The 27,329-nt window shown below is 43.7% G+C and overlaps 1 protein-coding gene across 7 annotated transcripts in view; it reads left to right on the forward strand.

The window, feature by feature from the left end:
• Window positions 1–27,329, forward strand: part of LOC146196878 (E3 ubiquitin-protein ligase MIB2-like) — a 121,520-nt gene that overhangs the window by 84,948 nt on the left and 9,243 nt on the right. For 3 of the 7 annotated variants that reach the window (XM_084598571.1, XM_084598570.1, XM_084598569.1), the window contains 9 exons: window positions 535–639; window positions 3,776–3,911; window positions 4,556–4,635; window positions 6,520–6,683; window positions 10,356–10,521; window positions 14,209–14,363; window positions 15,412–15,538; window positions 20,834–21,055; window positions 22,734–22,915. In XM_084598571.1, coding sequence (XP_084454697.1) covers window positions 535–639; window positions 3,776–3,911; window positions 4,556–4,635; window positions 6,520–6,683; window positions 10,356–10,521; window positions 14,209–14,363; window positions 15,412–15,538; window positions 20,834–21,055; window positions 22,734–22,915 — 1,337 coding nt within the window. Of the gene's footprint in view, window positions 1–534; window positions 640–3,775; window positions 3,912–4,555; window positions 4,636–6,519; window positions 6,684–10,355; window positions 10,522–14,208; window positions 14,364–15,411; window positions 15,539–20,833; window positions 21,056–21,129; window positions 21,685–21,787; window positions 21,872–22,733; window positions 22,916–23,949; window positions 25,413–27,329 lie in introns of those variants that run through there. The other 4 variants (XM_084598572.1, XM_084598573.1, XM_084598576.1 and 1 more) reach the window with 4 other exon arrangements.

The following is a 27,329-nucleotide window of genomic DNA, read 5'->3' on the forward strand; positions in this document are numbered from 1 at the left end:
AAAAAAGTTGCTTTTCTTTTCCATTTCGAATGTTCATAAAAGGTAAATCAGAAATGTTGTCTGTATAACGGCACTAAGCGACAGAAAAGTGCTGTTGAAGGCATTTTCAAGTTTGGCTCAATTGCACAAAAATTCGGGCTTCTTTACCGTTCTAACGGCAAAGTAGCAGTCAATCTATTTAGTGGGTAATTCCTTGTTACAATCGGTATTTTTTTATTATTGATTAAGTTGTGATTCAACTACATGAGTCAAGGAGGAACAGGCAAAAGATGTATCAAACCACTGGACAGAAGCATGTCCTTCTGAGAGGGCGCACCACAACCATTTGACCAATACTCCTGCTGGAAAAAGATTTTTCAGTCTATGCATTTTCTTTTACCTTTCACAATACTCACGCTCCTTCCTTGGGGATACAGCCACTGTGGATGGCTACTTCGAATTGAGGCAATCTTTGTATGCACTCATATGCTTGTCTTGCTGAATTTTCCATAGGCTGATGCTTATTTTTTGTGATTTCTCTTTTTCCTCTTGCAGCCATCGATATTTTCAGCCGGGCAGAAAGTGAAGATAATTAGTGACAAGCACAGGGTAAAGCAACTGCAGATGGGCCATGGAGGATATGTGTCCTATATGGATAATGTAAGAATATCATTTTGGTTACCCTTCCTGAGCAGCATTCTTTGTTGTCGCATGCCAGCACAAAGCCACCGAATATGCTATTCCATTAATGCGCACTCAACTGGAGTACTTTTCTCACACCACTCATTGTCTGAAGTGATAGTTATGAAGTAACCTCATGTTGGTGCCATTCTCCAAAATCAACGTCTATTTTTTAGAGGACCACTCACTGCAGCTTGTTAATCCGAACTTGCCTGATTTAAAACTGCAGCTATATCGATGTAGCGCCTAGGTACTGTCAAAATCATCTATATTTAAACTTGAGGAAACAACCGACCATTGTAATCATGAATGCATGAGCAGTTAATTCTATTTTAATCTGCATCGGCACAGAAAAGGCAGTGCAGTGCATTAACTTCAGCTCAGCAACGAGGTGCCATGCTCTGGTACCTATGGTAACAGTTTTTGCACCTACATTGTGTTGAGGGACTGGCTTATGTTTCGGGACCAAGGCGAAGAGGCAGTCATTTAGCATCAGTGTGATGCAAATATGGAGCCAGCTACTGGACTAACTAGCATGTGCTCTCGTCGTTGTGAGCTGTTGGAGATGACGTAGAAGCCAAACATGGGTTGGTGGTATGCAAGTTATATTGCCCTCATTGCACTGTGCATCTGCTTTTTCCTCTCATTGCCCCTCTTTGAAACACCAAGTAGTACGAATTAAATTTGATTTGCTTGGAAGCCAGATACCAAAATAGGGCTTTAAAACCATATTTATTAGCTCTGCTATTAGCACACTCAAACTGTCAGTCACGAGATGGTGTTTTGGTATTTTGAACAGCATTCTTGCTTTAGAAGCGCCCTATACATTAAAGTGACACTGCAACACATTTAGTAAAAATCAGGCTTTCAGCAGCAATCTACAGTTTGTTTTTATGCTGTGAACTCAAATACCAAATATAAATACACGGCCGACGCCCAGGGCTCACCGCGGGTCGTGCCGCCACCTGTAATGGGCCAAGACGTCGCGTGGCGACAATCAAAGGACAGGGCAAGGTGCCCATGTGGCTCTGGCTTTGCAGTGCATGCCGATCGCAGCTCTCCGTGGTGTCGTAAAAATGGTCACAGCATACTATTTCCACTCGATTAACATCAGGAATTTCACTATATGTATTCGTACCAGATGCGACCACAAACGGTGCAGCATCTCTATTGTGGAGAGCGGAGGTCATCTATGAGCTTGGGCTTTGCATTAAACTTTTAAACTTGCTGGGTTACGAGCAAGACATTTTGAAATGTAGTGCATGTCCTTATTAGTAAAACTTAATGGCCCTCAGCGAAACCTTGGCGCCCATATTCTTGAGAAGGAAAGGCAGCGAACAATACACAAGCCGACTACCACCATCTACCTCTGCCCTACCCAGAAAATCATTGTTCTGAAAAGAGTGCCCAAGGCGTGATGTACCAAATTTCATGCTTCGAATTCCTGACACCGTACATTGAGGAAGCTAAGAATTTTGTAGAAAGAACGAAGCAGTACAAAGTTGCTATCATGCAAATGAACAAAGAGCTAAGCGCAGTTGTCAAGCTCTGCAAAGCATGTGAAACATTCACGGAGCTATAATTGTGCTGGAGGCCAAGTCTAACCCACGCAGAATGCTGCTTGACTCATCGCATGTTGAGCAGGCGTAAGGAACACTCGTGGTATAAGTTCAGTGAATTAACGGCTGACGTATGTTAAAAGCCAAGCTGCGCAACTCTACCACATTCATATCTTGGTTCATTTCTCACTTAAATTTACATCCCCAAACAAGACAGAACTATCTAAGATGTTTCCGTGCAAATCTGATAAATATTATTCATGACGAGGCAGCAATGGATGCATAATCACGAGGCCGCATATGAACAACTTCTTTGATTGCTTGCTTGGATGTATCGAGCAAAGCCTCGCTCAATGCACTCCCGACCTGGATGCACCTATGCTCAGCTGAGCAGTACATGCTTCATCTTCTAATAATGCCCGTGGAAACCATGCGGGAGCATGAATTCCCGTGCGGGAAAAGATCTCGTAAAGCCATTACAACTTGTGACACAACAGTGGGTTCTTAATCACCTGCCCGTTTACAAAGGATCATTAGCGTGTGCGGCTGATGAGTTGTGCAATGTTTAGCGCAGAAGCTGTAGCGTGTATCCTTCTGCAAAAAAACGAGACACGCAAGTACAACCATGCATCAATGCTGTCTGCCCGTCTCATCGAGAGATTGCACTCCGTAAACTAATCGCAATCAACACTTAACGCAATGGTTTTCATACAAAGGAGACCTGAACTGTCGGAAAGTAATGAAATTGCAGTCACAACTGTAAGTCTTTACCTCCTTTTTCCTTCTTTTTTTAAACATGGTTTTTGAGAATGGTGAGTGTCATGGCTCTTTTGTATGAGAATCGAAAGAGCCGCGTAGCGGTTCAGCCAATTGCCTTTTTGACAAAGCCCTATAGAAATCGCATTAGGAACAATTTAAACTTTGCTCGTAGTCAATTACGAAAATGCTTCGAGCAGAATGTTTCCTTTGGCTGGCTTGAATTTATCTCTCTTCTCAGCAGCATCCCATTGCACTTCGAGCTTTTGGCATTGCGAAAAACGGTGGAAGACAAGATCATTGCGGCCACAGGTGCTCGTGCATCCGAACGCATGCAGAGCTGTGTTGGATCAGGTGCGCAAGACTAAGTTGACATGTTTCGTCCGCAACGCGTGCAAGGCGAGGAACTACGCGTGCTGCAAGCTTCCTCGGGTGGCTCGGAATACCTTCTGCTCCTCAAAATGACGTCACATTGGACGGCACGAGTTAGGTTTCTCTCTCTGCTGTCCTCCTCGCAGTGACCGCGCGGTACAAGGGAGATTTGAATGGTCCATTTTCAGTCAGCGATTGCTCCAGTTTTTTGTGCATAATCGAAAAGATAACTTTACAAACACAATAGCAAATAATCTACTTCAAAAATCTACAGTATTAGCACATTTGAAAACCGTCTCTGTGTCCTTTAGAAATTTGAAGTGCAACAGATAGACTAATATGATTGGGAATAATTGTAGTGAACATGTCAGAACCTGTTTTGTAAGCAGCAAAACTCTACAACAAAATTTTGTTTTTGGCTTGCACAGTACATTGGAAAAATAGGTACAGTCGAGAAAGGGGACAGCAATGGTGACGTGCACGTGAAATTCAGTGATGGAAAATCTTGGTGCTACAACCCAGCATGTGTGAAGGCTGTTGACAGCTCGGAAAGCAGTTCAGACGGTGAGCATATGATTTATTTGGCATTAAAGCATGTGTTTATGATCAGAAGTGCATAAGTGATTATATGACTTGTAGCTATGTGCTGTATAAACTACTTACTTGTTCAGCTGTCACGGTGCTTTCATTTAAGGCTTAGACCAAACCTCTATGACAGTTTTGTATGATTGAAGAGGGACTCTTTGTGTTAACTGTTGAAATAGCTACTTACATATATGTCTAATGAAGCAGCCATTTGAGCTTGTACCTCTGCCCTGCAATTTTTGCCTTAACTATGTATCTGGCGAGACGGTATAAAGCAGAATGATATGCCCAGTGCTGACTGGCTAAAGATATTATATGTGCCAAAGCGCGTATGAACCACTGTCAGTATTAGTATTGAGGAAAATAGTTCACTGTGACAAGTAATCAATAGGTCTGGAAGCGCGAAGAATCCAGCTGGGTATTGGCGAAACCACTTATAGACATGTCTCTGTAGCACATGAAGGTCATTTTTGCTTCTTGAGTTGTTGTGCAGTAAGCTTAGACACTCAAAGACAACAAAGAGATTGAAGTTTGTCAGTGATTCATATGCTCATCTTGGAACTCTTGTGAAGCCATGCATATATGGGATATTCATTTTCTTCATTTTTGTTGCATTATAAAAGGCGACTCGGATTCAGGTGATGAGGCATCTAAAGGACTGGAAGATATGATTCACCAATTACTCGGCATTGAGTCCAACAGGGTAAGTTTGATAGGAAGTTCTGAACTCTTGCTTTTTTATTTCTGTGGGAGAACAGTTTTGTAGAGCACATCATTTTAGACTGATGTTGAATTCCAGTGGCAGATCACGAGCGCTTGACCAGATCACTAACGGATCACATCGCTCCAGTGGAGATCTCTTTTTCCAAATTTGCCATATGCGTTCGCTCCCATGGCAGCATGCTCCCCAGTAGATGTAAGCCAATCAGCATGCAGAACTGGTTCTCGTGGCTCCGCTCTTTGCAATGGCCGCCTTCTAACTTGCGAGCACATCTTTTCAAATGTTGGCAAAACAAGCGTATCTGTAATTGCGTGAATATTTAGGTATCTGATAAAGCATAATCAAATCTTGAATCGAAGCTAACATATGTCTTTGAAGTGGCAGAGATGTCGTTTGAAAAAGCTGCCGACATCAAGTGTAGCACTGCGACATCTCGAGTGAAGTGAATGCAAGTTTTTCCTCCCTACGTTGATTCAGGGGCTCGCTCGTTGTGATGCAAATAACATAAAGAATGCTTAAAAACACTGTTCTCACATCGGTTGTGATGCAGGGCTGTTTATTAGACCTAAATACGAAAAAATATGCTTTGAATATCTACGTTTTCATGGCTAGTTGTGGGCTTTCGTTGCGTTGCTGCTGCTGTAGCGTACACGTAGACAACACTGAGAATTATGTGTATAGCTAACATGACCTGTTTTGTAAGGCTAAGATCAAAGAAAAGGTTATGACAGATATATAAGCAAACTCTTGAAACAACAGCCAATATGCGCCGTGGCCTTGGTCAGGCGATACTTTTCCAGGCTACTTAGTACGATATGTTTTAGCCCAAATGCTGTTTTATATGCTGTAGCCACGGCTTTTGCGTTACTGTGACAGCTGCCCACAGTGATTTGCCTGATGGCAGTGCATGTCAGCGGCTTCACTCCTTCCTTGCGTGGAAGATTATCCGATGATTTCTATGCAGCCCGCCGCACAAGATTTTTTACCTCAAGAAGTTTGCAATGAAAGTTCAATCCTTGGAGGTCAGCAAGCAAAAGATACAGCGTTCACGTCATCCACAGCTGCTTAGACAACTATGGAGCAACGGCGGGAAGCGAGAGTGCGTCGGTTGACACATGGAGCAGAAGTGAAAGCAAGAAAAATGTCATAAGGGCTTCCAGCCAAATTCTCTTATTTCGGCAGAGCAAATATAGTTGCTCCACCGAGCTGTTCGGAACAACATGCGATCCCAATCTGCCATTAGAACAGACAGCTCTCATTCCCACCCTGAATGATCGCCCCAAACAAAGCAGAAAATTTTATCCGGATCTGCCATTGGAATTCAACATGAGATATCCCTAGCAGAAATAGGACTGTAAGAGCTGTGAATGATAGCTTGGAAATGTAATTGATATATACACAAGCTTGTTGTTCAGGATATCATTCTTTGGTTATATTTTTGTTGCCTATCATGTTTTATATTGGATATCTTTTATGTTGTCCATATCAAGCAATATAAGCATAGGTAAGAAGGTAAGATAGCTGTGCTTGTTTCCGCATGAAAGGTAAGCAGAATAGCTCAAAGAAATGTGGTCATTTAACTTCAGGACAGAACAAGTAACTACTATGTTAACTTCTTTTGCGCGTTACATTTTTCCAACCAAACCTAAATGAATGAAAAATTCTTTGTTTTCATATCATCATTCTTCGTTTAATTATGATACAAATGTATTTCAGCTCTTTAAAGCTTTGTTGTGCATTTTGTAGTCTTTATATTTTCAGGTATGCTAACTTCTGGTTTGTGTAGTTATCAACAGAGGAGGCATTTCGAAAGCGTGTCGTATAAATGCCGACATAACAAAAGAATATCCAAAAATTCTCGTACAGGGCAGTGGCAGCAGTTGTGCAAGAGAGAAGCTGAAAACACCGTCTCTGCATGTTGCCTGCTTTTTGGGCAACGAGGCCGTGGTCAGAATGATGGTGGCAACTGGAGCTGACCTTGAGGAAGAAGACAAGGATGGAGACAAGGCACTGCACTACGCTGCTTATAGGTGGGTGTTTTCTTCTTTTTACTCTTACTCTGTGTGTGTTGGCAGCAGTCACCAGAAACAAAAGGGCAACAGCAAAGTGCATTTCACTTGGATGCATTTAAACAGTCATGTATTATCTCGGTCAGAAGTATGGAGCCTTTCACAGCAGTGTCCAGAGTGCATGTGCTGCTACAGTTGGCGCTCACTACAAGAGGTTTTGTGAAGGTGAAGAAGCACACTATACTATTTACACTGTTGTGCTGTTTCTGGTACTGAGGCACTTCATGAGAGCGTGACTGACATGCTGCCTTATCCTCTGACACATCGGCACTGGCGGTCAATCGCTACTATCAATATAGTGCCACAGCTCGGCCAGTTACTGCGGGCTGTATACTTTAGACAAATCTGCTCATACAGGAAGCAAGTTTCACTCACTTAGAGGTTGCCCTGGAGAGTGCAAGTTCAAAGCTCGCAGTTTTCCTCACACAATAAGGCAAAGACGTGGTTGTAATGTGGCTGACCATGACTATATGACTGCTGCCATGCTCATTAAGCTTGTTTAATGGCAATTTCCACTGGTTGACTGGGGCTGGGAGCCCGAATTGGAACAGAGCAACCTAAACCCAAACAGAGCGAATCAGCTTCAGAGTATGGACAATCTGCCTTGGTCGACCAGTGAAATTCGGAATCTGTCATCGCGGAGCATGAAAACCTGCTTCAGTGCAACCAGTGGAAATAGCCATAAGGTCTGACCAAGACAGTATCCTCTGTCCGGTTGGCAAGCATGTTAGGCTGCAAGGCTTTATTGGCTGCATCACCATCAATGAACCAATTTTGAGAGCACAAGGCACTAGGGACCTAAAACAACATGTACAACGTTCTCATTGAAAAGAATGTCAGCTTTGGTTGGAGTAGAGTGTCAACTCTACTCCAACAAATGATGAGTAGAGCTAACTCTACTCACTGAAAAAGTAGAGAACCTTCTGTGTCTGTCTTCGACCAAGCGGGCAGTGCGCGGGCAGGAGCGCTCGCGCTAGGCCCGCGAACATTCATTAAACGTCATCTACCATCGTCATCGATCATGTTCTGTCTCCTGTCTTCATCGGCTTGCCACTTCGTAACATTTGGTTGGAGGTGCGGAGTACGGCATCCCCATCCTCGCCTTGGAGCATCGACGCCATCTTCAAGCCGGGACCATCACCGAGGGCCCAGGGACATCGCCGAGCAGCTTCGCCCCAGCCCTTCAAGCCCAGACTTGAACAACTACCACCGCCCAGCCCCCAGCCCGGACCTGAAGACAAGGAGAACAGACATACCAATCAGAACCGAGATGAAGGACCCGAAAGACCCGAATGACCCGATGGAACCGATGGACACGAACACGCAACCCCCGCCCAAGCTGCCCGACGTGACCTTGAGCCATCGGTCCCATGGACTCTGGTGACGGATGGTTGACAGCTCCAAGGGAGGCGGATCACCCACGCATCAGACATCGTACCGGCAAGCCGTTCTATTCTTCCTTCTTCCTCTTCTTCTTCAAGCATCCAGACACCCCCATCATCATGCCATAAAATCATTAACATCGCTAAACTTCCTCGTCCACGATCGGGACGATCGCTCGGTGGCCCCGGGTCATGTTACGGATGACAAGGAAGAAGAAGCGGGCAGTGGCGCGGGCAGGAGCGCTCGCGCTAGGCCCGCGAACATTCATTAAATGTCATCTACCATCGTCATCAGTCATGTTCTGTCTCCTGTCTTCATCGGCTTGCCGCTTCGTAACAATATTGTTACGCAGCTTATGTTGAATATGGTAGCCACAAGATTTATATTGTTCATTAGCTTATGTCTAATATAATTTCACAGAACTAATGGCAACTCTTAGTTATTTACCATTAATAAGATAGTTGTTATCAACAACTGAACTTTATGCTGCAGTGTCAAGTTACCGTATTTACTCGCGTATAACCCACCCCTGCATATAACCCGCACCCCTAACTTTGAACTCCGCAAAAAAAGTCCTCATGTACAACCCGCGCGTTTATCTGAAAAAAGAGCACTAGAAAGATACAACGTTTGCACACTCTGTGATCATTTCATTTTCAGGACATTTATTCAAATGACTGCCACCCACAATGTTACTGGTTCTGCGTTTCGCAATCGTACGTCACCGCTTTCACTGCTACCATTCCAGGCTTCATCGCCACTTTTAGAGACGTAGTCGCCCTCAGAACCATCCAAGCTGTTACTGATGGCGCATTTTTGAAGCTCTTATGCACCAAGTTGGCTGGTATCACTTTCCACCAAAGAAAGCAAATAGGTGTTCCTTCCGATCGTCTGATGACATATCGTTAAAAGCTCAACAATGTTATTGCAAGCACCAGGAAGCCACTTGCATATTGCTGTTTGCCGTCACATCGAAAATCCATGTCTAGTCGAACGTGAAAACGTTAGCCACGGTTTGCACGAAACTCGCGTGGAATGTTCATTTCCTGGGCCAGCTTCAGGGCTTCCATTTGAGCCATCTCTGTTGAAACAGCATGGCCACGACTCATCTGCTTTTCAATGAACTTGGCAAGCTGCGTCTTGAGGTGAGGGTACAAACCAGTCTTCGGACCGCGAAACACTCGCCTGTCTGGTTCATTGTTGCAAGACTTTTTTCTTCCTCAAGTCACGAATGCATGACTCGTTGACGTCATCTTGTTTTGCTGCAGTTCCGTTGGCAATTTCTTCGGCAGTGTCTATAATATTTAGCTTCTCTTTCGCTGTGAAAGTCTGAAAGACCGAGTCGCACCCATGGCGCCAAAACAAAGCAGGCCAACAGTGCAAACTGGGTTGACTGGGTTGGAACAGCACCTGAAAAAAGGCCCAACACCGTCATCGGCTTGACAAGCGTCGATGACGGTGGGGATAGTACTACACAGGGAGCCCACACATTGCCATGTAGCCGACCACCGCTCTTACACCTGAAGAAATTCGCAGATAACCCGCACCCCCACTTTTTAAACACTTTTTTTTTTTCAAATTTTGGTGCGGATTATACGCGAGTAAATATGGTATATATAGTTGAAAAGTATCGACGAGTATATTTAAAAATCAAACTCTAAATCACGCAAAAACATGCAAAACTAAAACCGAGCTAGCACTCCTCTGACGCAGTTCAGTCATGATCAAACCAGTGCCAATGTTTTGCTTTCGAAGTAGCACAGCACTAATGCTGCTTCCCAAATGCTTCTAAAGGGCTATGGCTATAAAACATAACTGTAGGTGATGACACCCCATGAGTACTATTTGCCATGCTTTGAGAACCATATACAGTTTGATTCGATGCATCAAATGGGCGAAAATGAAATTAGCCAAACTCTTATAAGGCAATGCTCGGACAATGCTCGGACAATGCTCGGATCAGGAAGCTTTGCTGCCAGAAGATAAGCATTAGTGAGTGCGGTTACCAGAATTACATTTTAATTGTGCTACTTCTTACTTTCAGTCAATACCCTTGTTTACGAAATCTGAAATATTCATGAAAATAGTGCATTTGCCTCCTATACCACTAGTCTGTTGGTTTAGCTCTGCTCAGTACGCCTTTTCATTAGGGATGCTACTTTGTGGGCAGTGCAGGTTGCATGCCATGAATGCATACTGTCTTTGTCAGCCTGTCCCTTGGTGCGTTGTTTTGTTTTCTCCTTACTGCAGTGACAAGCCCGAGATTATAGAGTTGCTGATCAACTCTGGAGCCAACATAAATGCAGTAAACAAGAGCAAGGCTACAGTCCTGCACATTGCAGTAAACAAGGAGTTTGTTGGCAGCGTGCGCGCCTTGGTGACGAAGTTCGGGGAATGCTTGAATGTGAATGCGCAAGTAAGCATGCCTTGATGACATCAACACATGAAGCATACTGTGAACGACTGGTCAGTACATGCTCATGATTAAGTTAGTAATAGTGCTTGCACAACTGGATTACGTATGACCACTCTGTGCGTATCATAAGAGTATGTAGAAACCTGCATTGTTTGCAATAAATGCACAGAAGGTGCTGAAAATGTGTTATAATGTAAAGGATGCAACAGTCATTTAAAATCGGTGAAGCATTGAGAAAGACTAAAATTGCCAGTCTTTCTAAAACGTTCACCTGGCCTACATGCAAAGCGCAGATATCTCATAGCAGTTACCAAAGCATTGCAACTATGACACATAACATTGATTGATGCAGGTACTGCTTTTTCTGAATTGAACTGAAAATGAGATAGTGAATTTCAAAGGAAAAGTAGACAACACTGAGCATTCAGTTAAGGGCATGTCAGACCGCATGAACCAAATACTAAAATATTTTGATAATCATGATAAAGAGATCGCATAGTATCGCATGTACCTTAAAAAAACTAGAATGCACAACCTGCACAAAAGTAACATCAGCAGAGTTCAGGTCTTAATTTGCTCAAAATGAGAAGGCAAAAAAAGTGGAAATTTATGGCATTTGTTTTATTGAGTTGTCAGGCGGTACAAAACAGGTCAGCAAAGTAGGTAAGCCAATCAACCGGGTTGAAATCAAGAAGTGCTGAGGCATGGCATCGACTTCCACGAAGTTGGATCAAATTTTGGGGAATTATTATTCAGCTTGGGAAAGAGGCCGTGCTCACCATTGACCTAAGGGGTGACGTGGGACTAAAATCACAATTAAACAAAACGTGTTTTTAAAGTATTGTTGTTTTGGATTGTGCTTGTATTGAAGAAACTTCTAAGTTTGGTTGCCGCCTACGCGGTAGAAAAATAAAATATTTTCGCGAGATGGGGTGCACTTACAACCGAAAGAGCCTATATAAACGCTGATTTCAAGACGCAGCCGCATAACGAACAAGGAACTAAATGGGAAGTGCATCCCCAAATTGGAATGCTTGTTTTGCGCACTCTCTAACCAAAAATATTGAGAGTACAGCACACAACTAAAAAGTAAAACAGATATAAGCTTGGATTGGCTAAAACGCAGCATGTAATTTTTGTACAGTGTTTGTGCACCACTGAGAGCCTGTCTTACAGCTCGACTTGTTGGAGGTAGAATATGGAGTCTATACGAAGAGGTAAATCCAGCAAACAGCCAAGGAAAGCATTCCAGAAGCAGCACTTCAGACTAGAGCACTGGAAAGCTCTAAAACTAAAAAAAAGGCAACTTGAAGCAATCATGAAAGTAGTCTCGTGTTGAAAAGCACTGCCCAACGCATGCACCAGGCCACTTTGATTTATTAATTTAAGCCATAAATTCAATTATCATAGTAAACATCAGGTTCTTCTTGTTCTTCAAATCTTCTGCACCTCTCTAAGGTGCTCCTCGATTCGGCAGGCGACGTGCAGTTCGCACGCAAACACACACAATGAGACGTAGGACGACGAACTTGCAGTAACAAGACGAAAATTAACTTTATATAACAAGATACAGAAAACGTATTTACACGAGACAGAGAGGCGACACACGTTACAAAAGAGATTGGACGAAAGACTAACTGCAAACAGAGCGCATCGCTCTTTTTACGACTTCTCAGTCGGGGCCTGCCTGCTACGCTATCTTCGTCGAGGACTAGCCTCAGCACAAGAACCAGAACCGTCAATGGCTGCGCGGCGCACTCTTAAATAGCCAGCGCAGAAGCTTCTAGGCGCGAGGGAGGAACGGAAAACAGCTTAGCGCTGCCAAAGCTATGCCTCCCCCCTCGGCCCTCTGGAGAAGTCTCGAATTTACTCGAACATGGCCCCTCTGGCGCGAAGCGAGGAGGAGGGCCGGGACCGGGCGGGGGAATGCACGCGTGACTCCGCCCATGACGACGAGGGCGAGGAGGCGCAGCGCGGTGGCCGAGATTACGTAATCGGTCGCGTCGCGTTCTCGTAGCTTGTAGAACATTCCATCGCCGTTTTCTGCGGCGCGCGCGCCGAAACATTAAAGAAAAGGACCACCGCGGCCTTACAACCATGTTCTGACATCTTTGAACTCATTTTTCTTAGTTTGCGCTGTTTGAAAGGGCACATACATTACAGAACCAATCATTTTAAAACTCTTACCAAAACCTGATTTCAAGTTGGTTTTGGGGCTAAAAGTTCTTTGGGCAAGATAAGGTACTTTTTGGATTCGTAAGCATTCTCTATAAAATAATACAATATCAAATATTTACTATGTATACAACAGAGAAATGAAGTTTGTTGCTTATGCTCAGGTTTATACAAAAATGACATAAAGAACCCGCAATTTACCTTATCTTGCACAATGAACTACCTAGAACTTATCTATGTACAAACAGTAATTAGTACATCTCCATTATTTGAAATGATAGTTTTTCTAAGCTGAAACACTTAATTACTCATTATGAGATTTTTTTGTATTTGTGTTAAAGCAATCAAACTTCGAATATGTTCCAATCGGAGGAACATAAGGCTTCCCTGAAACTTTTATCGAAATTGGAATGGTGCAACAGTTCAAAAGTTGACCATTTAGCACCACATGCCATCTAAAAAAACAAGCGCTTGTAGTGAACAGATTTACTTTTCTGAATACCTTTGTGTCAGAAACTGGTTAATGATGTGTGCTGTGAAAAACTGAACAAAAACGTATTGCTTTGCATTGCACTCAAATGACAGGATCTTCGTTCATAAAGAGGCAGACCCAGCTCATGTCTCAACCGTTTTCTTTTGTGTAATGATGCAAAATGCATTAGATTTCAGGCATTGCTGCTTGGTATTTGCTTACGGCTGGTGCTGGATAGTTCGGAATTTAATATTTTCCTGATGTTGTTTCATTTTTGCTTTCAGCAACTGAACTATGGCTCTTTCACACACACGCGTGTGCACATTAGGACGCTCACACACACACGCATCACACACACACACACAACAGCTGAAAACCGTTTTTATCGTAGTTATAATATTTAATGAGCACCTGCGTGATGCTCGTCTGCATTCTAGATGAAACCCAAGCGAGAACGATGATTTTTTCAAGCTTTAGCGAGTGCTTTACTTTGAGCACAATGTCAGGAACTGGAAGAAGTCCTCTGAAATTGTTGAGGCCTCTGCTACTCTTTTCCTAGTGGGACGCAGTAGCAGTGGTGCATCTTCATAAATTGGCCCTGTGACGTTTTGAGATGGCGCTGGCCCAGTGTTTCTACTGTTTCGATAACGCTTTCACTAGCTAGCAAGGGAATGGAAAATTTGAACATTGACATCGAATGTCGATTTGATACGTCAACTTCGTTCATACCAACTATGGCTGCCACTATAATTTCATCAAGACTAATTGAAGTATCTAGGAGTTTTTCTATAACATTTTTATATTAAGTCATGTCTCTCTTCATGGTGCTTAATGTTTTATATTATGGATAGGCATTTCTGTTCCAACAGAGTGCAGTAATGTGGTTATACTGAGTCGATGTAGTAGTGAGGCTGCATCAACTAGCCGCACCATTAGCTGCATATCCATGTTGTGTCAGATTTGTTGGACTTCTAAAGAGCTTCAATGTTTTCTCATATCATGGCAGTTGAAACTAAGGTTATCTTTTTTCTTACCAACAGAACAGTGATGGCGATACTCCCCTCCATGTTGCTGTTATGAAGAATAGCCTGGAGATCATCGACATGCTCATAAATGCTCCTGCCATAGATATCACAGTGAAGAACGAGCGAAGACACACTGCACTTCACCATGCTGCTATTAAAGGAAACGACTTGTAAGCACTAACCTCCAGTCTTTTTTGTTTCAGATTTTTGCCCCAGGGCGCTTATCTGTTTGTGTGCTTTCCTTCACTGACACAGCTGCTTTCATTGCAAATTGTCTCATTGCACAGGCTATGCAATGCTGATGCTATAAGCAATGAAATGAGAGGGATGTGGAAGAATTTCAACTGCTTGATGCTCTTTGCACTAATATATGCATTAGTACACAGACTGCTTTGTGCTGCATGCGATCATCATGTACCCATTGGAATTTATTGTGAAATGTCACACTATGCTTCAGAACAACTTTTGATATATATATATATATATATATATATATATATATATATATATATATATATATATATATATATATATATATATATATTTCAAGGTGTAAGATATGTCCTAGGCTAAAGTAGGCATTGTACAAGACTTGGCTTAACACCTTTGGTTTTGGAAGGCACTGAAAGCTGTAGATTCCAACTTTGCGATGTCTCTCGGCTTAGTCAAAATGCCGTGGTAGGGGAAGCACGCAAAAGACTAATTCCTGGTTTTTATTAGAACGAAATTCACATATATGCAGCAGTTCGGTACACTGGCTGTAGCTAACACTACTTAAGGAAAGCTATACCTTGAAGAAGTAAATGTTGTGCATCAAGTCCTGAGTATTTAGCAACTAGTTATGCGAAATGCAGTTTCTCATCTCATGGGTGCTTACGTCTATATTTTGCGAATGCGACGAGGAGCTTTATAAAAGTATAAACTTGACAGGGAGTTTTACAGCTTCAATGGGAAGAAAACAATTCTTGAATGAAATATGTTTTGTTTCTCATTCACTTGCGACATGGTGCCACAACATGGTTACCGAGGGAGGCCTCTAATACATTTTTCATCCGCTATATACGATACCAGGAGCAGTGGTCAAATTTCTCAGTGTGTTGTTAGCGCTGGTGCTTCAGCACGTCATATGCACAAGTTTCTCTAATATTAGAGGGTTCTCGGTTTTTGTACATAGGGAATTATATGTTTACAACTTTCACATTTTCTTTCCCTCTCAAGTGCGGTAAAGCGAATTATCTCAAAGAATCCGGACAGTGTTGACATGAAAGACAAAGACGGTTTTACTGCCCTGCATGTGGCTGCTATTGCAAGCCATTATGGTGTCGTGAAGACTCTGCTGACTCAGGTAAGACAGCGCCGTTCAGCATGCTCAACCTGCATCCGAATAACGCAGAAAAAATAATTTGACCTTAAAGCTTGGCTTCAAATATGTAGCACCTGGGGTTGACCTTTTTGTACATAACAAAGCTATCATACAAAACAAAATCATAGGCCTAAAGGTTAAATAGAGAGGTGACAGAATAGACCCTGGCAAACACCACCAAATCGGGGTTGTACAGAACTTTATATGTTACCAGTTGTAACTGAGAATGGTCACTGAAATAATTATGAAGTAAATTAAGGCTTGGACAAATAAAACCATACATATATAACTCATCATGAAGCGCAGAGTGACTGACTGAATCAAAAGCTTTAGACGCGACTCAAAAAAGAGCACAAATCTCTTCGCTAAAATCAAATTTACTATTTGCCACGTCAAATAATTCAAGTGCCTTTTGTGTGCCATGGCCGGCAATGAAACAAAAGCAGTTGGTCGATATTACATCATGAATTCCACATATCTAATATAAGTGCAATTGTTGGAAGCAAGGAAACTCTGCGATAATTTTGTGCTTTGTTTCTTTCCCCGCTTATAAAAACAGGAATCACTTTCGGTCTGTTCAGTTCGACCATAACAGTTTAAGTGGTGATTATTTGGTTGATAATGTTAACAACGATCTTTTAACGCGGTAGCGTTAAGGGCCCCGTGTCGCAGAAAAGTCGGTGTCGCCGTCGGCGACCGCCATCCCGCGTCGTCCGGCGTTGGCCGTAAGCGAAAATTCCCAGAAGCATTAATAAATAAAAACGAGTAGGATAAATTGCCGACCTGAGGAATCGAAAGTGGACCTCCGGGGTGCGAGACGAGCACGCTAACCACTCGGCCACGCCAGCTAGATGGTTTGAAACGGACAAAGGCGCGTCTATTGATTGCGGTGTTGTCTCATAAATGTCCCTTAGAGAACTGTATTGTGGCGTATAATAATAATTATGAGCATGTAAATTACAGAATTACAGAACACGCACTTAAGCGAGTGGCAGTTACTTTTCCGCTGTACGTCCTCTTCGCTTGGTGTGCACGTAGCGTCATAATGCGTGTGGCGCACAGAACAAGATAGACAGGGCATGGTCTCCGAGATCTTCAACGCGCCGGCTCGGATCGGCAACGATGTTGCCGACGAACTACGACTGCAATTTGAGGCCCGCGTGTTTCGGCAAGGTGGCTGGCAGCGCTTCTACGTCCCAGAATCACGTCTCAGAACAAGTAATTACCAAACAGTCATGCTTTGGACAAGTTAAGTGTTGTGTCGTGTGAACTGCGCTTTTTTGTCACTGAAAAGCGCGACAAGCAAATGAGTAGACGGTGCGAACGGGGCGCGATAACGCTATCGCGTTCCATTCTTAAAAGCGAAGCTTATGCGTCCTCCAAATTTTTTTTGTATATTTACGAAATGCTTTAAAAGAGCTTCAGTCACCAGACCGTCTAGGCCAGGTGACGTTTTCTTGTTAAAACTTTATAAGACACAATGATCGAATTTCTTCTTCTATATGAGGCAGCAAATATGCTGACTCAACAACTGATTGACAAGGGTGGCATGAGCATCTTTGTGACTGCGTAGATTGTAGTGAAGAAGCAACATGTGTGTTAAACTCATCGGCAACAGTTGAGGATAAGGCACCAGATTTTTGCGAGATTGTGTCAGTAGTATTTTTTCTAACAATTGCCTCTTAGCTGGTTAATAATGGTTCATGTTTTAGATGGGTTAGATTGCGCATCTTTGAACTTGTCGTGGCTTTTCTGTATAGCGCTCTTAAGAATTTGTTCTTGGGTGGGTGGCAACATTGTGCCCAAGCTAGCTCTCTTTCTGTAATCGTGGATTACAGAAAGAGAGCTAGCTTTCTGTTTATCTATGGACAATCAGTTTTCCTGTGTTTAACCGAAACCGTTCTTTTGCATTACTGTAATTTGAACAAATGTGCAAAAAAATAGGTGTACAGATCATCTGCAGATACTCTGCAAAGTAACGATTCCCAGTCACATTTTAAAGCGAAAGCCTTTAATGCCTCATCGTTGTCAGCAGAAGCTATCACGCTTTCGAGTGAGATAGCTAAAAATAAATAAATAAACCTTGTCTCCGTCAGGAATCGAACCTCCACCCCTTGGATCCCCAGCCGAGCGCTTTACCAACTGCTGCACGCCCCAAATTGTGAAACGTTCATCATAATTCCCTTTGTTTACTGTGAGGATAGCAGGATTTTTTGAATGGCATATACTGTGCCTTTAATTTCCTGTAAACGAATTATAGAATGCCGGTGAACTTTGATGCGTTCAGTAGAATGCTGGTTGTGTTCGCCTTTCATTTGGCGCTTCCTCGAGCGCTGCACCACACAGCAAACAGAAGCAGACCCAGATGTCTAAGAGGCATTAGTACAGCAGGCATCAGTGGCGTTTGAAATTGATTTACAGGATAGAAAAGTCACAGTATCTGTCACGATCCGCCTTTTTGCGGGAGGATGTGGCGCCATCAGGCGGTAGCGACGAGAAACACATTGGACGGCAGTGTAGCAGACGACACGAAAGAACACCATGCGCAATGGCCACGCCAACGCAGGTAGAAAGCGAAAGCTCCCCCCCCCCCCCCTTTTTTGCCTTCGGGACGAAAAGTAGTAACAGTGATTGCAGTATCATATTCACGCAGTATGGGGGAATGTTTCATCATTATCGCAATCCACTCATAACAGATGCATATACTGTCTTCGCATTGTAAGAGCGTGTAGCGCGGGCCGTGGCCCGCGCTGTGTTCGACACGACAGAATGAAACGATCTCAGCGTACAGATTCACAACAGACTTAAATTTATTGTAAATAAAAATTCGAAACGAGAGTGTGAAGGCAGAGAGGGAGGGATCTCAAAGAGCAAAGCAGCCATGGGTTTGTTGATGCTGCAGGAATCGTCTCCTGTCACTTACGAGTGGCGCATATATGCGCGGGGCATCTTGAGTTACTGAGCACAATGCGGTCACCGCGGCGCCGGCATGGTAAAATGGGCGTCTCTTCCTCCTCGCGTCATCTACAAACGTGCAGCTACAGGATTTCATCTACGAAACTTGGCAGAGAGGCAATTATCCACACCCCCTGAACAGGGCATTGTCCCAGCCGGGATGCACAACAGAAGCCTGCAGGAAACGCGTAGAATTTTTCTGGCAATGAATGATCCAGCGCTGTAACCAGTTTCTGCCCCCAGAACGGATGTGGTCGCACAGAGAATGGTCATCCTGTTGTGAAAGGAACCATAACATTTCTGCCTCCGCAGCGATTTCTGCGGAATCAATGACCTGGTGACACATGCGCATCTCCTACATATCGGATGCGCATGTCGGTCAGGAACCAACACTGTTGTATGTCCAGAGCGCTCTTCTTCGCAAGTGAACGAGCATCCTCCAGGAGTTATTTGTGCCGAGCGGTTTCCTTGCCTTTGCATACGGTTGGACGAAGAAGACGGCTTTCAAGCTTCCTAACGAAGTGCAGCTGAATGCGTACACCGAAGGAAAAAAATCCGAATGCTTTGGCGACAACGAAGGCGAGCCTGTAAGGTAAAAAAAAGTAGACTGTGCGTCGTTCAAGAGTGACAAGTGCGTCATATGCTTCGAGTGGCGAAAACAGAGATACTATACAAGTATGTATGCACCCAAAAGAAATGTACATGATGAAAAGTATATACCTATTGGAGTTTGCACAGTCTGCAACACACCAGTCATAGCTGCAATGAGATTTGTTCAGTACGTGTTTGCTTTATGTGCGACACGGCCAGGTAGCGCAAATATCAAAGGCGGCTGTATGCGCTAGACCGTAATATTTAGCATGTTTTATCGTAACTGCCGCCTGACTAACAAGAAAAACAATACGTCATTTGTTGTGATGCACCGCCATTCGCGAGCCTTTAAAACATGCTAAATATTACGCTCTAGCGCACATAGCCGCCTGTCATATCTGCGCTACCCGTCTCCTTCGCGCGTAAAGAAAACAAACGACAAAATACATCGCGATCAGGCCCAGTAGCACATAAACCAAACACGCCCATAACAAATCCTCATTGCGGCTATCAAAGGTGGGTTAACGGCTTGGTGCAAACTCCGGTAGGTACTTTTCATCATGCACATTTCCTCTAGATGCATACATACCTGTAACGAAATGTTTTTATTTTCGCACAGTCGAGAGTATGCGTCGATTGCTGAGGTTGCCCATTCACATCTTGACGCTTGGTAGCCCTAATTCAAGATTCACGTCGTTGGTCGTGGCTTGCCGAAGGGAACCTGAAAAACCACGCATTGCATCCCGACAGGCCTCGAGAGTGGCAACCGTACGCGGCAGATGTGGTTGGCATATCGCTTTGCCAAGCCTGTAACGGTCCCCGCCCCAATGCACTGGCGGCGGCGAGAAACGCCGTTGATGCCGTCTAATGTGTTTCCATCAGTTGCCGCTAGGACTTCGCGCACGCACAGAAAACTCGCGCAAAAGGCGGATTCTCCGCGGACACATGTACCACGCCGTGAAGGAAGAAAGGTGGGAGTGGAATAAGAGAGGGAGATAGAGGAGCCGTAATGGAGGTGCCGCGTCATCGCACTTTAGTAGTCCAAAGTGACCTCTAGGTTGTTTTTAATAGCCACGTCCATGCATTTTTTATTGATTGATTGAGTGGTGTCAGAGATACGTTCACCATGCAACTTTGCCATTGATTATTGTATTATAAAACGACAATGTTGTTCATTTGTTCTTTGAACTTCCTACTCAGTTTCGAAGCTGCAGCCGCTCTTCTTTTTCACATACTTCTGCACATACTCCATAGGTCCCAGCCTGCTGGTCCGCATGCTCGGAAACAGCAGGCTCGACAACTGCATAAAAATGAAGCATAAATCAGTTTAAAGCATAGTGGCCATGTTATAATACTTTCCATTCTGGCATCAGACTGACATTATGCGCTCGCTATGATGTTCTCGTGCAGAAATGAACATAATGTTTCACTATTTTGAACAATATATATCTAGGATCACCAAAAAAGAAGACAATAGGGCCTAAAACCGCAATAAATCTTGCTTTCTGCAGTACAGCATTTTTATCCTTTAAATGGTGTAAAAATCTGCTAACTGTAGTGGGTAAGCCACTAACTTACCAGTACTGGTACACATTGCACACAACATTTGAAGGTCAGATATACAATCGGTTTGTCAGTAAAGCAAAAAAATTCTACAAACCATTTGTGATTTCTCTACAACTGGGAAATTTTATGTTCTTTATATACATGGCTGCTGTTGCCTACTTTCAGGGTCATTGCAGCATTGAACTCAAGACCAATAAAGAGCTGACAGCACTTATGATGGCTGTGTGCAAAGGACACTGCGACATTGTTGAGCTATTGGTTGGTGCTGGTGCTGACATCAATGCAGCGGATGAGGACGGTGACACTGCGATGCACATGAGCTTAATGAACCGATCCAGTGTGCAGGTCCAGTCTGCAAGTCCATCTACGGCCCCTGCCATGGCTGCGGTAGGTTGTAGTTGCAGTGTGTGCCATATCTGGACCTGTTGGACTTGTGAAATGAACTTTTATTCTTCCTGCAGGCATTCAAGAGATGATGAAGTTTTTCCTCATGTTCTTGTATTGTTTGCCGATTGGCTGTTTGTGTGATGTAGCATCTTCTTTTGATCTGAATCTGGCCCGTCACCAAACACTGAACATGCACACATCCTTTGCAGAGTAGACACTCATTCCATGCTCTACAACTTCAGATGGCGTAGCGAGCATCGTGCGAGCACGCAGCAGCGCAGCCAAGCTATCTGGCCTAGCCATTGCATGCGGCTTGCTAATGCCTACAAAAAAGGTTAGCTCACTATCTAAACATTAGGGAAATGAGGCTAGATAAAATCACTAAATATTGCAGCCATCAGCGCTTTCTACCTCCCATACTGTCGCATTTCTTTATTAAGTGCGTGCTTACATTGCATTCGGTGTATCAGTAGCATGCCTTAGCTGGCTTTCATGACGAATTATCCTTTTTGGGAGACCATAGCGCTGGCCTCTAGTAAAGCTATTCTCCTTTGTAGACAGTCGCGCATCGTGTTCGCAAACATTTTTCACTTTAGGACGTTGACATCGTTTTAATGGGATTAGAGGACCTGATGGATAGTGAGATTATGCAGCCACTTGTGACAGTTCTGGGCACACATTCCCGCATTTGCTTGCAGCATTTATTTTTCTCTTGTTCCCTCATGCTTCAAGCTGCCCCCTTTCAAGACCTCAGGCTACCGAATCAGTAATAGCTCAGGTAATGTCTTTTTCTCTCTCTGAATATCTCTCAACTTCCTCTTTGCCAGATACACAAAGTGCCCTAGAGATTGTAGTTCGCATGTAAAAGCGCGATGTCTCCATAAAGTAATTTTCCCTGGACCCATCATGGGACAACAAAAATGACAGTAGAATCTCATTCGTATATGTTCCTGATACATATGATTTCCAGTTTTATACGCCTAAAATAGCAGACAGTAAAAATTCACAAAGTTGCACCATTTTTCTCCCAGTTAATACATTCCCGGCTAACACGATTTCCCGTTTGCTATGTTTAAAATTTCGACAAATTGTGGTCACGTGATAAACTGGCGATCAATTGCTAGCATACGAGGGGGCCGAACATGGGGAGCCCGGCCACGGCGGCCGCTTTTCGATGGAGGCGAAAAACAAGGCTCATGTGTGCTTGTGTGATGTCGGGGAACATTAAAGAACCCCAGGCGGTCGCAATTTCCGGAGCCCATCCATTATGGTGTCTCTCATAGGCTTAGTCACTTTGGGGCATTAAACTCCATAAACCAAACCAACCAATTCACTCCTTTAATTCTTCTCGACTTGAGCATCTTGGAGCACACTGCAACTGGGGTCTGTGGCAAGGGTGCCATTCACCTTGCTTCCTCTGCTTCTCTCCCAACCGCGGACTCCTGGTTATGTCATAATGACATAAGAAGGCAGCTATTAGGAACGAGACATACCTGCATTCTGCATCTTGGCATCTCAGCCAGGTATAACATATGGTTCACAATGGCAAATTTCGCCATTTATTGGGACTTGATCATCAAGGTCGAGAGAGCATGGGCTTAGGACCTCTGTAGCTCTATGGTGCTTTGCTCATCTCAGCTTGAATGCTGTCTTAGCTATATTTTTTTTTGTTGCGCAGATTGTAAGCCAGCTTTTGGAGACGGTTCAGCCGGGGGTCGACAGCAGCCTGGTTATTGCCTGCTTTTTGGCCAATAGAGGAGCAGACCTTCACAGAAAGAACAACGCAGGGTTGACACCACTACAGGTTGCTAGCAATGCTTCAGTGGTGGAACAACTTTTGATCTGGAGGACAAAGAAGCGGTAACTCTTTTTCAGCCTTGCAGTTGGTCGAATTCGCTGCTACCCAGCTGGCATTGTAGACACAAACTACGGAAGGTTTGATATCGTCCAGGGAAGTTACATATCTTTATATACCCTCATTGATATTGTCACTATTTAGAAAAGAAGCTTCAATCATGATGGCTTTCATTCATCTCAAGAATAAGAAAGCTGCCTAAAGTTTGCCTTTGTAATAAATTTTTTGTTTTATAGAAATGCATTAAGGATTAACGTACATTAAAATTAATTTATGTAAAATAGTCAGCTAAAGAAATGTTTTTACAAGCACGCTCTTAAAGCTACTAAGGATATATCATGCAGCATCATCACGACAAAATTTTATAGTCTTCATCAAAATAACCTTGCCGTTAGAGCAGCCTAACTGTGATTTCAAGTAACACTGCAAACATGGCATTGTGCAAAGCTTACCAGTCGAGTCTTCTGTTCCCAGAAGGAAGCCTTCTGGTTTTCTGTAGGTGTTTATGGTTCCACAGTATGGCAAATTATGCTAAGGCTTTTCTGTTCCTGAATGGGATATTCGGGTCACAAATAGAGATCAGCTGGTTCCAGCTGACAAGTTATTTGTTCTTCAATTGAGAGCTTTTTTCGTTGCTTTAGAGTGTTCAGTTATTAAACTTTTCAGCTATATGTCTTGATTTAGCACGTTATAAACGGCATATACAGTGCCAAAGCAAAATGAAAAACTGCGAAAAACTGCCTATCAACTGTTTCTCACTAACAGCTGTGCGACTTTTATCGAGATAGCATTATAAGCATAAACTTATATGGCAATAGTGTAAACATGAGCATGCAAGTTCCTCATATAAATCGTGTGTATTGTAAAGTTTTGTTGTTATTGCTGATGCTCTTAAGAACTCAGCTTAAAGCAGAGCGCTCTTGAGGCAGTTCTGAATGATATGACACATTTTAGCGGAGGTTGCGGTGTTTCACGTAATTCTTGGAATGTGATTAACATTTCGAAGCTCCTACTTCAACTTGTCTTTGTAACTTTTCAGAATTGGGTTGAAGAACAATGAAGCGATTACACAGATCATTAATCAAAACAAATGTGATTTGTATGGGGCCAGTCCGCTGACTCCAGCAGCAACTGGCCTTGTAGATACGGTCTCAGCAGCTGCGGGAATGGGTCAATAAATCATTTAAACTGGGTCTGTTCAGAATTCCATTCAAACATTTTTACTTCTGAATCCCACTCTTTGCTCACGATGAATATTTGGTATTTTCAGTGCATGCCCTCTTTCCTGTCCTATGTGGTTGACCCAATTTATCCACACTGCTTCCCCAAGTATGCAAGCTTACAGACAAGCCCAAACCGTAATTCTGGGGGATTATAACTGCATAGTTATTTTCTTTATGGTCTCAGCGCAGAACCAGGAAGCGTTCTTCTCGGATGAATTTGAACGAGCAGTAAACCAGAAGGCAGATGAAATCATTACCTCAGAATTATTGCCATTTGGAATTTCCTCCTTGATTTGTATGCCAGCCACTACTCGCACAGCAAAAATGAAGCAAGAATAAACGCAGAACAATCAGAACAAACATTTACTGTGGGCAAAAAGCAGGACTTATAATCGATATATAAAGGCTGTTCTTAGCTCGCAGTACATTTTTTTTGTGATTTCAGTTCCAATCCTCTCTGCTCTTTGGTATCTGTTTTAGTCTTTTCGTGCTGCCTCTTTTAATGTGTTCATAAAATATACAACCATCGTTTGACGAGAGTATAGAAAGGTTGGGAATAAAAACATGCTCAGTGCTTGAAGGTTACCTTGGTTCTGAAAATGTTCTCAGCCTCGGATGCCCAGCTTACAGATGATGAAGGCTCAATACGCCTTTTTCACAAGGCAGCTCTGCGCATGCGCGCCTCTCCCCTGGTTGAAAACAAACCACCAACCCCAGCTGCGCATGCGCAGTTCTTGGCCTCTGCGATTGGCACCGCCATAGCTGATCTCGGAGGCCATGCGTAGTGAATATTCGTGACAGGCGTATGCGATAGATGGCGGTAGCTGTCAAGAACACACGCCGTCATTTCGCTGGCGGCAGCATCTACCAAGGATGTTTTCAACCAGTAGCAGACGAATTTTCAACCACTCTCAGAGGGCGCCACATATTGTGAAAAAGGCGGATTCGAGAGTCCTGTGTACTGCACGATGGCAGTGCACATTAAGGTGGTCGAAATTTATCCTGAGCTCTAGAGCCTTTCAGTATGGTGCCTCTTCCTTCCTTATCACATCCATTCTTGCATTTCTTCCCTCATGGTATGATTAAAATGTCTACCGATAAAAGAGAGTTACTTCATGTATCTTTTCCTGAAAACAAATTTGAAAAATTTAAGCTAGAATGACATGTCATGATGTTCTTGGCAATCAACAGCTCATGCTAAATTTTAAGAAGCATTTTCTGTGTTTATGTTCTCGTAACTACGAAAGCATGTGAAGACATGGCTAGTATTGTATACAATGTCAAAAGTTTCGAGGCTGCAATGGGGGGGGGGGGGGGCTGTGCCCGTGGCGAGGGTAGACTGAGACATATTTCTATCTGTTCTTCTTGCTCTGCTCGGTAATGAAGTCTTGAAAATGCTTGTGTCATGTCTGCCTCAACTAATTAAGCCCTTAATAGCTGTGTGTGAAGCTATAAGGCCAGAAGTAGAAATATTTTTAAGATGTCAGCTGGTGAAGCTGGCAGAAGCAGCAGTCTTGCACTTAAATGTCCAGCTATCGTGAATTCGAATGATTGGGGTAGGGACCTCATAAACGCTTTTAACTCTGGTCCTTGAAGAAAACATTTGGTTTCGAACAGTCGATTTTGCATTTTATTTGCTGCGGCGTACAAAAAGAGGAGCCCCATGAAAAATTTAATTTCGTTCACACGCGTTTGTTCGTGCACAGACTTTTCCAGATAAAAAAAGAACCCAACTGGTTCTAGCTGTGCCCACCTAAGACCAACCATTCAATTGGCTGTAAAATGAAACCATTTGGAATAGGACAATACCTACTACAAAACTCAGTTTGGCAAATTCCAACTGTAACCACTCGCCACCTGGTTTAGGGCTTGTGTGGATCAGCCTCATACAAACCTAGGCATGTGAAAACTGTCTCAAAAGGAGCGAATTGCAGTGCACTTAGCTCATACACAAGTACCAATGCGAAAGATGTCTGAGGTCTACCATATATTGGAAAGCAAAAAGACTTGCGATAGGGTGCTTTGCAGAGTGAAGCCCTCTTTGCGAGGATGGATTTCTTGAGGAGCTAGGTATAGCAGGTAGTGCCGTTCACCAATGCTTTTCTGCTAAACAGGCACAATCCTTTAGCAAAACAATCTCTATTAAATTTATGTGTGTCTCATAAAAGATCATGTGTACTGCATTCTAGTCATGTTTCCAGCATGTATTGTATTAGTTCATATGTGATGCATGCAGGATATTCTTACGATGCGGCAAGCCGATGAAAACAGAAGAACAGAGAACAGGGAGAAGGTGTTGGATGACCGTGAGATGTTTTAATGAATTGTTGGCAGGCCTAGCGCGAGCGCTCCTCCCGCGACACTGCCCTCTTCTTCCTCCTTCGTCCGTAACATAACCCGCGGCCACCAAGCGATCGTCCCGATCGTAGACGAGGAAGTTTATCGATGCTGATGATTCCATGGCATGATGATGGGCGTGTCTGGATGCTTGAAGAAGAGGAAGAATAGAACGGCTTGCCGGCATGATGATTCCCGATGAACCTACCTTGATCCAGGACACTCTCGGGCCACACGTTGCCACGACTCGATGGCGGCGGCCAAGGCACGCACCGCATGGCATAGGCTGGGGAGTATGTCTTCAAGTGTAGCGGGGTCTTGGGTTGTGGGGTCTTTGGTCGGCACATCTGGTAAGTGGGGTCACATATGGTCGTTCGGGTCTCTTCTTGTGTCTTGTGGTCATGTGTGGCGTCTCGGGTCAGTTTCTCCTTCGTCGTGTATTATTGTCGGGGCGGGGGGACGGGGCGAAGGAACGGCAAGGTCTTGTTGGGTCCGGCAGGCTGGGGAACAGCCATACGATGCCTCCTAACCTTCCGCCAACGGCTCAATAAGTCGCAGGGCGCCGAAGCTCCGGACCAAAATGAGGGAGTGATGATAAGTACCCCGCACCTCCAACCAAATGTTACGATGCGGCAAGCCGATGAAAACAGGAAAACAGAGAATATGGAGATGTTGGATGACCGTGAGAGGACGTTTTAATGAATTGTTGGTGGGCCTAGCGTGAGCGCTCCTCCCGCGCCACTGCCCTCTTCTTCCTTTTTCGTCCGTAACAATATTACAACCGTATAATATACATATATATATGGTATGCACACAAATATGGGCTGCATAGGCATTCATACGTGTCTCAAAAATGTCT

Source organism: Amblyomma maculatum, chromosome 3 (assembly GCF_055883805.1).
Source record: "Amblyomma maculatum isolate TAMU_Amacu chromosome 3, ASM5588380v1, whole genome shotgun sequence".
NCBI classification, from domain to species: Eukaryota; Metazoa; Arthropoda; class Arachnida; order Ixodida; family Ixodidae; genus Amblyomma; species Amblyomma maculatum.